The sequence below is a fragment of the Caretta caretta genome, chromosome 6, assembly GCF_965140235.1.
Source record: "Caretta caretta isolate rCarCar2 chromosome 6, rCarCar1.hap1, whole genome shotgun sequence".
Classification (NCBI taxonomy): Eukaryota; Metazoa; Chordata; order Testudines; family Cheloniidae; genus Caretta; species Caretta caretta.
Window position 1 is genome coordinate 11,726,478 of NC_134211.1, and position 13,169 is coordinate 11,739,646.

Sequence of the window (13,169 nt, forward strand, 5' to 3'; positions counted from 1 at the left end):
AGCAAACAGGATGTTAGGAATAATTTAGAAAGGGATAGAGAATCTCTTATTGCCCTTATATAAATCCATGGTACGCCCACATCTTGAATACTGCATACAGATGTGGTCTCCTCATCTCAAAAAAGATACACGGGTGTTAGACAAGGTTCAGAGAAGGGCAACTAAAATGATTAGGGGGTTGGAATGGGTCCCATGAGGAGAGATTAAAGAAGCTAGGACTTTTCAGCTCGTAAAAAAGGAGACTAAGGGGGCATATGACAGAGGTATATAAAATCATGAGTGGTGTGGAGAAAGTGAATAAGGAAAAGTTATTTACTTGTTCCCATAATATAAGAACTAGAGGCCACCCAATGAAATTAATGGGCAGCAGGCTTAACACAAATAAAAGGAAGTTCTTCACACAGTGCACAGTCAACCTGTGGAACTCCTTGCCTGAGGAGGTTGGGAAGGCTAGGACTATAACAGGGTTTAAAAGAGAACTAGATAAATTCATGAAGGTTAAGTCCATTAATGGCTATTAGCCAGGATGGGTAAGGAATGGTGTCCCTAGCCTCCGATTGTCAGAGGGTGGAGATGGATGGCAGGAGAGAGATCACTTGATCATTACCTGTTAGGTTCACTCACTCTGGGGCACCTGGCATTGGCCACTGTCAGCAGACACGATACTCGGCTGGACCAACCTTTGGTCTGACCCAGTATGGCCATTCTTATGAGGGTAGGGGGAGCACACAGTGCCCCTTATACCGCACCATAGAGGTCCACTCAAAGGGTCACTCGGGTGCTCCCCTATGGGTACTTTTAGGGGAAAACTTCTGACACCAGTGCACATGGCGAGCACGCACACCTATTGTGGAATACACATGAGCAATCACTCGAAGAAGAAACTCCATCACTGGAGATTTTTAAGAGCAGGTTGAACAAAAAACCTGTCAGGGACGGTCTAGATAATAGTTAGTCCTGCCAAAAGTGCAGGGGACTGGACTAAATGGCCTCGAGGTCCCTTCCAGTCTTATGATTCTAACATCTAGACTTAAAAATTGAAGATGTTTCAGCATTGTCAAAATGCCTCCATTTAATATTTTCAAAGCAAACAAAAAGTTTTCTGATTTAAAATGACTTTAAAAAATTAAGCAGAGTAAAAATTTCAAAAGCCATGGTCAATCATTTCAGAAAATCAAACAATGTTTTGGTTGATACAAAACCAAGTATTGGGGGGGGGGGAGGTATTTTGTTTTTTAAAGACTGTCCTAATATGGGATGGGAGGGGGAACTTTTTCACACTCAGCCTTATTACAAATGAACTGGAAAGTAGTTCATTATCCTTACTTGTGATGAAGACAACTTTCTTTCCACATACAGACACAAAATATATAGTGATGCAGAAAATGCAGATGTGTTAAACAACCATTTACTGTCTCCATCTGTTAATAGACATTTAAAAGGACCACTAAGATTCCCATTGTTCCCCACCCCCAATATTTTAGCCCCCTCCAATTATCAATTGTCTACACTTTAACTTCTAGTTTGTAGTGATTGCCATCCACATCACTTTCCTCCCAGATCCCATTTGTTATGTAGAAATTAAAATTCTAATTGTGATCTTCAGTTCTCAATGTGGATGGGCTTTTAACCAGGGTTGTTCTCTGGCTATTGTGACTTTTTGGGCATCTAGTAAATTCTTAACTCCCAATTTTGATTCACATTTTTCCATCTGAATTTTTGTTCACAAAGCCAATAGTCTTCTCCTTTGGGAAGCTGGCTCTTTGGCAGCACCAAGTACATTAGCGGTTGGAACTGTCTGCAGTCTACCGATAGTGAATGTAATCAGGTCACAATCACGCCTGTAGGCCAGTGGTCTCCAAAGTGGGGTTTGCGCACCCCAGGGGGTGAGCAAGACCATGCCTGGGGGTGCACAGCAGGAGCGCCGCCGCCGAAGGAGCTGCCACTGCCATGGCAGCTCCGTCTTCGGCAGCCCACCGGCGGCCGCTCGGCTCTCCCTGCTCCGTCTTCGGCAGCCCACCGGCGGCCGCTCGGCTCTCCCTGCTCCGTCTTCGGCAGTTGTGGTTTTTTTTTTGCACGCTTCGCTAGAGCTGGCCCTGGGGTGGGCGATCAAAAAAGTTTGGAGACCACTGCTGTAGGTAACCACCACCTTTCAGGCCAGTGAGCGAGGCCTGTGTTTGAGCGTGGAGTCTGGACGTGTGCCACCACCTTTTGTGCTCCCTAACAACCAGTCAGACAAGGAGGAACCGTAACTGCTCAGGCCAAACCTCGAGTTCTGCAGTGGTACCTTCCATACTCAGCATGTCACTGCTCTCCAAGGTATTCCAATGCAGCTGCAAAGATAGACCTTGCTTTTAGCTCCCCAACCCTATTGGTGCAATAACAGCTTAACCACTGAAGCAGCTCTAAGTTAAATATTTTACCATGGAAGTTGATAATGGAGCCAGCTAAGAGAGACTGCAGGTCTGGCTCCCTGTCAGCTCACATCACAGTAGAGGCCAGCACAGTTGCTACAGGGCAGCAAGGTCAGGGGCCCCTGAACTGGATTTAAAATAGTGTTTTCCATAATGCTGGTTTTCCAACAGAGACCGTCGCAGAAGCCTATTGCATGTTAACAGCACTGTGACTGCAAATGACATTTTTGTAATATATTTGTTTAAACAACCCACTGGGGGCAGTTGCCTACTTTTCAGAGACTCGGGGGATTAAGAGCAACTGAGTTGTGCTGTTCAGAACTCCAGTTACTATATTGTTCCTGTGCATGGAAGCATTCGCCCCATCTAGGGGCAACCTGTGGAAATTGGAGAGCAGAAGGGTTGTGGATGGAGGAAGAGGCATGGTGAGCCAAGAATTGGGACTGGCCTTATTGGGATCCAGGAAGCGGGCAGGCGAATTACAAGGGCCAGCTCACTGTCAAGACTGCTGGCACCAAAGGCCTCAGATCACGGGCACTGCTGCTATTGGCGAGGGGAGCCACCCCAGCCAACTAGATTACAGGGTTTAGGGTGAAACAAGGAGCAGTGTAAGGGGGATGTAGTGGAATGGTCGGCTGCTATGGGAATCTGGGATAAAAAACAACCCATACTACTGGGCTGGGCTGACAAGTGCTTCTTCTGTAGCCAAGAGGGAGTGTTCTTATGAAGTGTCTCACTATGAGCCAGTGGTGCTCAATGTAGTGGCCTACAACCCCAGTAATGGCCACAAGCCAACCTATGCTGGGCTCATATACCCTAGAAAGCAACATGAATTCACCCTCTACAGTAGCAGATACAAGCAAAGGGTAGGCCCAGTGCTTAGGGCACTACCCTAGGACTTAGAGACCCCAGTTCAATTCCCTTATCTGCCACAGCCTCCTCATGTGATCTTAGGCAAGTCCCTTAGTCCATTCCTCAGTTCTCTCACCTGTACAATGGGGATAAACAGTATTGCCCTACCTCGCAGAGGTGCATGAGGATAAAATACTGTAGCATCTGAGCTTCTCAGTCAAATGTAATTAGGAGTCAGAATACTGGATAAACCCCTTCCATAGTCCTACCAGAGGACCAGCCCCACACTGGTTTGCCTTACTCTGGCACATGGCTCCAGCCTGTTCTGAAGGAGCAACTCCACTTTCCCCAGATTCACACTTTAAAAACTTTATTTATATAAAAAATCATTTTGTTTTAAAAGCATTACAAGAGAGCGCGCAGGAATCAGACAAAGAACAGGTTCCCGGCACCCCAGAACAAGGGGTACAGAAGAGAGCAAAATAGTTAGTTATTGGTTCCCCACTGCAGGCGCTAAAGCAGCCTGTGGGGGAAAGGAGGAGTTTTTGGTTCATCTGGAATTAAAAAAGGAATTAGTGTTTTACATACATAAGAGTTAGACCCCAGAAAGACAGCTTGGATTTGTACTTCAGTCTCTTCCAAGGGAAAGAGGCTGGAAGTGACAGAGGTGGGGTTAGAGAGGCACAGAGATCTCCCAGCCCAGACCTTCCCCCTTGTGTAGTGCATGCACAGTGGGGGGGGGCAAAATGAGAATCCCATTTGAGCATGCAAGACTAGAGCAATCCAGGTCCAGTTTGTGGCCTTAAGGGGAGGCTTCCAGTTGCACTGTATGCAGAAGAGGGGCTAGGAATGTCTTCCATGGGGAGGCAAAGACACCCCCTTCATCAGAGCACCCATGGTTTCCTCTTCCACCTGGCTGAATGGTGTGAGAAGGCCAAGACCACTTGGTGTTCCCACCTAAGTCCATGAAGCTTCCCAGTCACAGGTTGACAATGCTCTCCCTTCCCCACCTCACTCCAATGAGGATTTAGGTAGGACAGAGAAGCCCTTATTTATCCCCACAACCCAAACATTCCAGGAATCCAGCTACCCCTTGTGTCAAGGGGAGGTATCAACACAGTAAGACTAGAGCCCCAAGTGGGGAGGAGAGCAGAAGCTAGTCTATGCCAGAGATCCCCAACCCCTTGAATCCAAAACACACTCCTCCTCTACCAGGCAAGAGAGCCTACGAGTTGGAAGAAACTGTTTCACAGTGGCAAAGAAAGGCACATGTCGAGAGACCGACAGACACTGCTGCATTCACCCAAGGTGTATGGGATGGGGATAGTAGTTACAAGTCAGTTTTTGCTTCCTATCACCATCCCTCCCAATCCATCACCCCCTCCTCCCGGTATACCCTAAGCCATGGCACTCTCAGACTTAAGACAGTTAATGAAACAGTGCACCTCTTAAAAAACTTGACATCCTCTTCCCATCTGAGAGCCAGCCCTGCCCTTGCTACATACCAGGATCTTCTCCCTCACATCCCTCGCCACTTTCTTCCAAGCTGGCTCCTCTCTCAAATACCTGCCCCGAACAACCCATCCAGATGAACGCTCACCCAGGCCCCACTAGAGAGTGGGAAGTGAAGTGTTCCAATCCCCACCCTTGCATGTCCATTTACACACCTCTCCTCCCCCATATAAGAGGCGATAGGCCAACTAAACAGAACTCAGCTCAGGACAGACTTTCTCCCAAACAATTATCTGGCATCCAAATGCAATCAATCATGAGACAGGAGTATTGTGATTTCCCCCTCCCCACAATTGCCAGTCCCTACCCCTCCCATCACCACTGCCTGGAATGTTCCCGTATTCCCAGCATCCTTTGTTGCAAAGTGATCACACACAAAAATATATTCTATAGGCTAAGAGGAGGCAGTGGGCTTTAACCCCTGCCTCCACGAGCAGAGCTGATGTCTCAAAGGAAAAGCAGACCCAGTACAACAGGGCTCCACTGAGATCCACCTTGCGCCGAGAGTGCAGCAGGAGATTGTGGCGTCAGGGGAAGAGTTCCTTGAAGAGCCTGCCTTAGTCGCTCCAGTGAGATCCATTGGAAGTATTTGGTCTGCAGGAGTTGCTCTTGGAAGGAAAGATAAAAGGCGTCCAAGGATCGAGGGGCAGCCGTCTACAGAAGGGAGTGGAGGGCCCCATCCGGATGTCCCCCACCCCCAGGCAGAATCATTTGGCTGGGTAGTTGGCACAAAGAGTCCAGCAAAAGTAAGGTAAAAATCAGTCCATTCCACCACAAAGAGTTGTATATAACATACTATAAGCCCAAACTGAGCGGAGGCAGGGAGGAGACTAGATCTTCTGCTGTGGAGAGAGAGAGAGAGAGAAATGAGAACTGGTTAGCACCAGGGGGGAGGAGTTGTCATCAAGCAGGAGCACAATGCACACCAAGCAAAACAAATCAAGGTAGATTATGGTCACAGATCAGCAAGTGATTGGGATCTGGAATAGAGTATGATTTGACTGGCCAAGCACCACCAGATTGCCCAAGAAGGTTATCCTCCAGCTTCCTGGTGTACATGAGCAGGAGACTCAAAAGTCTGGGACATACCATAGGGGGATAAGCCAACAAGTCGTCATCCTCCTCATGCAGGGATTCCTGCCCTTCATCCTCCTGCAGACACATATTGTTAGTGGGGTGTGGGGAAGGATGCAAGACAAAGGAAAGGGAAGAGAGAGGCTGAGCTTGATGGGTTGAGAGGGAAGACGGGGACTGTCCAGGCAGCAGATAGGGCAGAGCAGAAAAGCAGAGTCACCTGACAAAGCCTGGATCCTCTCCTTGGCTCCTTCCAACACAGAGGCCAACAAGTATCCTTCTTCCAGTTTGCCTGTCCTGGAGGGTCCAGAGCCCTTCCCTCCCCACCTGCCCCAGGTTTCTGGGATTCAGTAGAGCAGAAGTAGCAGGGGACTAAAGAGACGAGAGGGGTAGCAGGTCTTACCATCAGTGGTGCTCCCTTCAGCGGCTCCACATCGCCCAGGTCTCCAGACCGGTCTAGGGTCCTGTTGTGGTCTCTCTCGTCCAGCGTGGAGTAGTTGTTGTCTGGATTAGAAGGACACATGGCAAGTGAGACAGACCCCTCCAACCAGCAACTGGGAGCTTAGGCCGCAAGAAGCTGGTAGTGCCAGTCAAGAGTTATTTACAGTGACCCTTTACATATTCCCTCCCTCTCCAGTGTTGGCTCTGATCTAAGCAGCAGGACATGTTCTAGGCAGATCCCCACATACTCTAGTCTGCGTGTCTGTGCCGTAAGCCAGCTGCCCATTTCCTACCTGGTCCCATGTTGCTCATCTGGATCTCCTCTCGGGAGGATTTCTTATCTAGAGAAAGAGGATGGGAGTTTCAGACTCCAGACCTCAAGGGTACTCACCCAGCCAGGCAAACTCTCAGGCAGCAGATAAGCTGGTTCATTGTTTAGGCTCACTCAGGTAAGCAAGAATTACCTAAACCTGCAGTGAAGTCAGATGGCTCACAAACTCAATGCAAGATGCTGTACGGCCTTTATAAACACCAGCTACATTCTCAGTCTAACCCATGGACTGTTAAGTTTGGAGCATAGACACTGTCAGAGGTGCTGAACAAACAGCTCCTAGTGAAACCACCAAGAGTGAGGTGCAAAGGCAGCTCTTAGAACATGGAGCCCACTAACTGCACTGGACAACAGTCTGGGTTTTGCAGAAAGAGCAACTGAAGCAATCTGAACGTAGGGGGTCAGTAGGTATGACTGGACTTGTGAGGGCTGCATGGCTGTCTACAGGGAGTGGCGTGACATACCTGCTTTTTGGTTCCTGTCAATGAGGGGCAAGGTGCTGTCATCAAACGAGTTACCTCCCTGGCTCCGAGAGGCATTGTTTAGATTCACCTGAAACAGGAGGGGGGCCTGTAACATCCATGACCCACACATCCCAGTTTCTAGATCACACAGAAATAGGTCCCTTAGCCTGCCACACCAAGATACCCAGGCCTCTACAGCTGGAGCTCAGCAATGGCAGAATCCAGACTGATCCAAGCATGCTGCCCTCTAGTGTCTGAAGAGAGGTCAAGCCCATTCCAGGGAAGGCTAGGAACCGCTGACACAAGAGGTTCAATATGCAGTGGAAGACACGATTTGGCCTGGTGAATAAGCTTCTTTGCATTTTGACTCTTCTGCAAGGAGTTGTGAGAATAGCGGTCTATCAAGGGGGAAGTTTAGTGACAGGGATTCAAGCCAGAATTCTAAGATCTGTTCCTAGAGAAGTAGCTAGATTGTCTGGAGTTCTCAGCACCCAACAGTATCTATTCAAAACAAGCTGAGAATTCTGCACTGAGAATGGGAGCTGCTGGCTTCCAAGTATCTGGCCCCACGTGACTTGCCCAAGGTCACACAGGGGGAGCTGGGAACTGAACCCAGACGTCCAGAGTCCCAGGCCAGCACCTTAGCCACAGGATGGCCTTCCTCCCCAGGATTTCATATAAACACAGCTGGGATTTTAGCCCACCATGAGGCAGCAGGGCTACTGGCCAGCTTGTGTCAGAAGGCTGGCCATTGCTCTTCAGCAACAGGGAAGGAGTCTAAACATGAAACATTATTAGAAACATGCTAGAAGGTCCAGTGGAGTTCCCCTCCCCAAATACAAACCTTTTCTCTCCTCTGAAAGCCAATGACCCCACACCAACAACCTCCCAGTCACCTCAGGTACCTGGAAGTCAGATTTCTTCCATCCTTCCTTCTCCAGTGGCTTCCGCAGTTCCTTATACCCCCAGATTGTCTGCAAGACTAGGGCAGCAGCTCGGACTTCCCTCTCTGATCTGTTCCTGGAAAGAGCAAGACATGAATGTGAAGATGCAGTACGGGGTAATATCCAGCCCCCTATGAGTCATGCATGGAAAGACAGAGGGTGGGGAAAAAGGGGGCAGGAAGTCTCAGGCAAGATTCCAGCATACCCTTCCCCTGGGACACACCTACCCAGATTTGTTGATCAGCACCAGCTTCTCGATGCCCTGAGTCTCACGCAATTTTTTTGCAGCCTCCAGGTTGTCCACAATGACCTCATTGATAGTGTTGAGGATCGACACCACTGTGTCCTCAGACAGGTTCTTGGCTGGGGTCTGCTGCCCGCCTGGCAGGTTCTTCACTAGGTTGGGGATGGCATGTTTACCTGGAGCAGGTGGGAGAATTAACAACTGGATCAGAAGGCATGAGGAACACTAAGCAGCCAGATGAATTGGGGGAAGCCATGCAGAAGGGAAGATGAGTCAAGAGGATCATCATGGATGGACAGAAGTGTTTGGCCATGCTTAGTTCTGATGCCTTTCCCCCTCCCTCCACAAAGCCTACTGGAGGCATTCTGGAAGATAGCACAGCACCCATGTTAGACATGGTTGGAGTCAGACGAATGGAACAGAAGTCAGCAGTTCCCAGAGGAATGAGGGGCATCACAGTACCCTTGAGGTGGCAAGGGCAGCAAGCAAGAACCAAGACAGCTCCTGGCTGATGCAGAGAAAAGACATGCCCTCTTGGTTGAGTGGAGTGTAACGGGGCGGGGGAAGCAGCTACAGAGCAGACATTGCTCCACAGCTCTTACCTATCAGTTCTTTGTTGCGGGAATCCACTGCCAGGTTACGCAAGGCTCCAGATGCTGCTTTCACCACCCGCTCACTGTCATGTGTCAGGAGGTCGGCGACAGCAGAAAGCCCCTTCTCCTGGCGCAGCGCTGAACGGATGTACCGGCCATACTGCAGGAGGATGAGAGCAGGGTGCCATGGGGTTACAAGGGAAGGCAGGTAATGGGTCCTCACTGACAGCATTGTGCCTTCCCCCCACTTCCATCTCTAGGGCTGGCACCCAGCCCCATACATGAATTGGGGGGGTGGGGGGGGTGGTTCAGTGGAAGCAAGGAGGGTCCTGCCCAGGACGACTACAGGAATCATCCCACTCCAGCAGGCTGGTATTGAACAGCTAACACTACATGCTACCAAGGTGGGCAATGCCCCCTAACAGCCTAATCAATGCAATACTATAGCAGAACAGAAGTGGGAAGGTTTCCCTGACCCCAGCTAGTGAACAGTTTCTGGCAGGTCTGTGCACCTCAGGCAGTCCATGGGAGTATTTGAACTAGGAAGCTGTGGTCATTCAGGGAATGAATGAGGTACTCAAATAATGGCTGAATCACCACAGTGGAGAGACTTGGGTAACCTTGTCTGGAAACTAGCAGTACATGAGTCCCTTAGATTAAACAGCACAGGAGAGACCAGGTTCTGCTTTGATGGACTTAAATAGCGCAAATTAACCACGTGTTCAGCCACAACACAGGAACCAGAGCTGTGCTGCAAGTACCACTAAGACAGAAGGTTAACTGGTCATACATCAGAGCATAAGCCATGGACTTACTGCCCAGGGTCAGGAAGAAACTGCATATGGGACCAGTCATTAACAGTTGTCCATTATGGCACGTCTCACACCTTCATCTGACAGCTGGCCTGACCACATCAGAGACAGGATACACTGCTGGAGAGACCATTGCCTGACATTTGCAGGAGCATGGGTAGAGGTCTCAACCAACTCAGGAGTCCATTGTGCTAGAAGTGGCAAGGGACAGTTCCCTTCCCAGAGAGTTTGAACCAAAAATACAATTCACTATGCAGTTATGGGCAACTCAACCATTGACTAAAGAAGTTGCATTTAATGCAGGGTCAGTCTGAAAAAGGAAAGCAGAGGCTCCCCAAGAAGCTAGGCCCCATAATAAGCATGTTATTCAGACAGCTTGCACAGCACATGCAAGACGCCGCTTCAAAGGCACAGATGACAACTAGTTTAGCTGGACTTCGGCATCTGACTCACAGTTGTGGGACTCAAGACACTAAGCACCCCTTTGTGGGACACAGAAGTAGTTGTGGATGCTCCACTTTAGGTCTAAGTCTGTGTGTCCCTACGCTGCAGATTGGAGATTTTAGGTAGCAGTGCGCAGTTGGGGCATGCGCACACAGCAGCTGTCTCAGTGTCACTGGCGCCTCTTGTAGCACGCGCACAACCCGAGCCCCTCCGTTCCTTCACCACCGCGGAGTCAGATAGCAAAAACTCCAAAGCAGAGGGGAGAAGGGCGGGTAGTGGAGCACCCACAAGGGGACACATCTTGAAGAACCATCGTTACTGCACAAGGTGAGTGACTACTTTGAGTAGTGTCCCTGTGGGTGCTCCACTTTAGCTGTCTGTAGAATACTGCCCCCCTGTGGATGGTAGGGGCTTCGGCACGTCTGTGTCTCTCTCTCTCTCACACACCATTAAAGGGACATTGTTTAGGAAGGCTATTGATGTAGCCATAGCACATTTCTAGTGGTAGATCGTCTGCTGTTTAGTAATCTCTGTTTCACTCTTTCTGAACAGTCTAGTTCTCCATTTTGAAACCATGTAGGAGCCATGCTTTGAGGTGGAACTTCTCCAGATGGGGATGGAGTGTTTGGCCCTTGTTCTGTGACAGAAGATCCGCCCATAAGGAAAGGGTGTGTGGAGCACACACTGCCAGGTGTGAAAGGTAGGGGAACCAAGTCTGTCTGAGCCAGGTGGGGACAATCAGAATGGTGTGCACTCTGTCAGTCCATATCTTGTGAATCAGTCATGAGATTAAAGGTATCGGCAGGAATGCATACAGGAGTGATGTGTTCCACAATATAATAAAGGCATCCTTGTCAATTAATATAGAATATACATGTGATGTTGTCCGTTAGTATGCAAATTGATTTGTTCTGTATTATTGGCAGGAAGTGATGACATGCATTGTGTACTGCTCTGAGCTCTAAGAGGTTGATGTGAAGTTGAGTTTCCATCACCAACCACTTGCCCTATATGATGTGGTGGTCCAAATGAGCGCCCCAACCCATCAGGAACGCGTCTGTCGTGATAGTGAGCGATGGAGGGTCCTGTTGAAAGGGGATGCCCATACGAACATTTTCTGGTTTCATCCACCAGTGTAAAGATGTGAGGGCCTTTGGAGGCAATGTGACTCTTTTGCTTAGGCTGTTTGCACTGGGCATATACACAGCGCTCAGCCAGCCCTGAAGACAGCGCATGTGGAATCTTCTGTACTTTACGATGAAGGTCATGCCCGCCATATGTCCCAGGAGCTGAAGGCAAGTCCTCACAGAGGTTTGTGGATTCATGGTGATAGTCGAAATGAGTGTGTTCATTGTCATGAACCTGTGGTTTGATAGTATTGCCTTGGTTTGTACGGAGTCGAGGTAGGCGCCTATGAACTCCAGGCGTTGTGTCAGGGTTAGAGTTGGTTTCTTTGAATTTATCTGAAACCCTAGCTTATGGAACAGCTCTATGGTTATTTGTACCATGTGTGTCGCCTCCTCCCGGGTCGTACGTTTCAATAGGCAGTCGTCCAAGTACGGGAAGATCAGCACCCCTCTGGGTTGTAAGTGTGCAGCTATTACCGAGAGAGCTTTTTTAAAAAAAAAAACTTGAGGGGCAGTGGAGAGGCCAAAGGGTAGGACTCAGTATTGGTTGGATCCTACTGTGAACCTCAAGAATTGTCTGTGTGCCGGATGTATGGCGATATGAAAATATGCACCTTGAAGGTTGAGGGCTGAAAACCAGTTCCTCCTCCCCATCTAGTGCTGGTATGATTATGGCTAATGTAACCATTTTGAACTGTGGCTGCGGACAAATTTGTTTACCTTCCGGAGATCTAAGATGGGTCTCCATCCACCGCTTTTCTTTTTGGTGAGGAAGTAGTTTGAGTAGAAATCCTTCCCTTCGTATTGATTTGGAACTCGTTCCACAGCACCCAGATCCAGGAGGTGGTTCACCTCCTGTTGTAGGAGGTGCTCGTGAGAGGGGGTCTTTGAAGAGGGATGGGGAAAGGGGAAGAGTGGGTGGTATGGAGAGGAAGGGGATAGCATAACCAGATCTTATGATTTCCAGTACCCACTGGTCCTTTGTTTTTGCTGCCCAAGTGTGGTAAAATGGGCATAAGCGGTGGCGAAAAATGTGCATAAGTGTCTGATAGTGCTATAATCTGGGGGAGGTCATTCAGACCCTTGACCTAGACTTCAAAATTGAGGCTTGGTTGTGGATGGTTGAGAAGACTAGGTCTGATGTTGCAGGGCTCTACGTCTTTGAGGATGTTGTTTATTCCGATTATGGTCAAAATGCCGCTGTTGTTGGGGGTGGAAAGATGTGTCTTGTTCTTTGATATGGTGTGAAATGACGTCATTTGTTAGGCAGGGTGTATGTGCCTACGGTACGTAATGTGGCCTGAGAGTGCTTCATAGTATGTAAGACCTCATCTGTTTTAGACTAAAAGCTTTTCACGGTCAAAAGGAAGGTCTTCACCTTTAGCTGTAGTTCTTTCGGGATTCCCGACGCCTGCAACCAGGATGCTCTGTGCATCACCACTGCTGTGGCAGTTGTTCATGCGGCTGTGTCTGCCACATCCAATGAGGCCTGTAGAGCTGTGCGGGCTATTATCTGTCCTTCGGTCATGATGGCCTTGAGCTGGGGATGTTTGTCTTCAGGAAGATCCTCTAAGAATTCCTGCAGTTTGCCATAATTAAAGAAGTCATAATTTGCCAAGAGGGCAGAATAGTTCACCACCCTGAATTGGAGTGGGGCTGAGGAATATATTTTACAACCAAAGAGGTCTAGTCTATGTTCCTTGTTCTGTGTAGAATGGAACTGGGGTTGCTTGTTGCTTGCTGCTGTGATTGACAGCTTCCACCACTAGAGAGTTGGGCTGTGTCCCATTCTCTGGCTCAGAGATTGCACTGTGTCAAATAGGAGCAATTGTGGTGCTGAGGAGTCAGTTATGTCCCTCTGGTGTAAAAATAGCACCGGTTCTGCTGTGGCCAGTGACACGTTGGTATTGCGGTCAG

The 13,169-nt window shown here is 48.9% G+C and overlaps 1 protein-coding gene across 13 annotated transcripts in view; it reads right to left on the reverse strand.

The window, feature by feature from the left end:
* Positions 1-3,619: 3,619 nt before the first annotated feature.
* The window catches only part of CTNND1 (catenin delta 1), a 58,504-nt gene continuing 48,954 nt past the window's right edge, over positions 3,620-13,169 (reverse strand). For 7 of the 13 annotated variants that reach the window (XM_048855073.2, XM_048855064.2, XM_048855062.2 and 4 more), the window contains 8 exons: positions 8,879-9,029; positions 8,260-8,452; positions 7,994-8,108; positions 7,089-7,176; positions 6,587-6,634; positions 6,256-6,356; positions 5,868-5,930; positions 3,620-5,620 (listed from right to left, as the gene is read on the reverse strand). In XM_048855073.2, coding sequence (XP_048711030.2) covers positions 5,609-5,620; positions 5,868-5,930; positions 6,256-6,356; positions 6,587-6,634; positions 7,089-7,176; positions 7,994-8,108; positions 8,260-8,452; positions 8,879-9,029 — 771 coding nt within the window. In that variant the 3' untranslated portion in view covers positions 3,620-5,608. The remainder of the gene's footprint in view (positions 5,621-5,867; positions 5,931-6,255; positions 6,357-6,586; positions 6,635-7,088; positions 7,177-7,993; positions 8,109-8,259; positions 8,453-8,878; positions 9,030-13,169) is intronic. The other 6 variants (XM_048855069.2, XM_048855067.2, XM_048855065.2 and 3 more) reach the window with 5 other exon arrangements.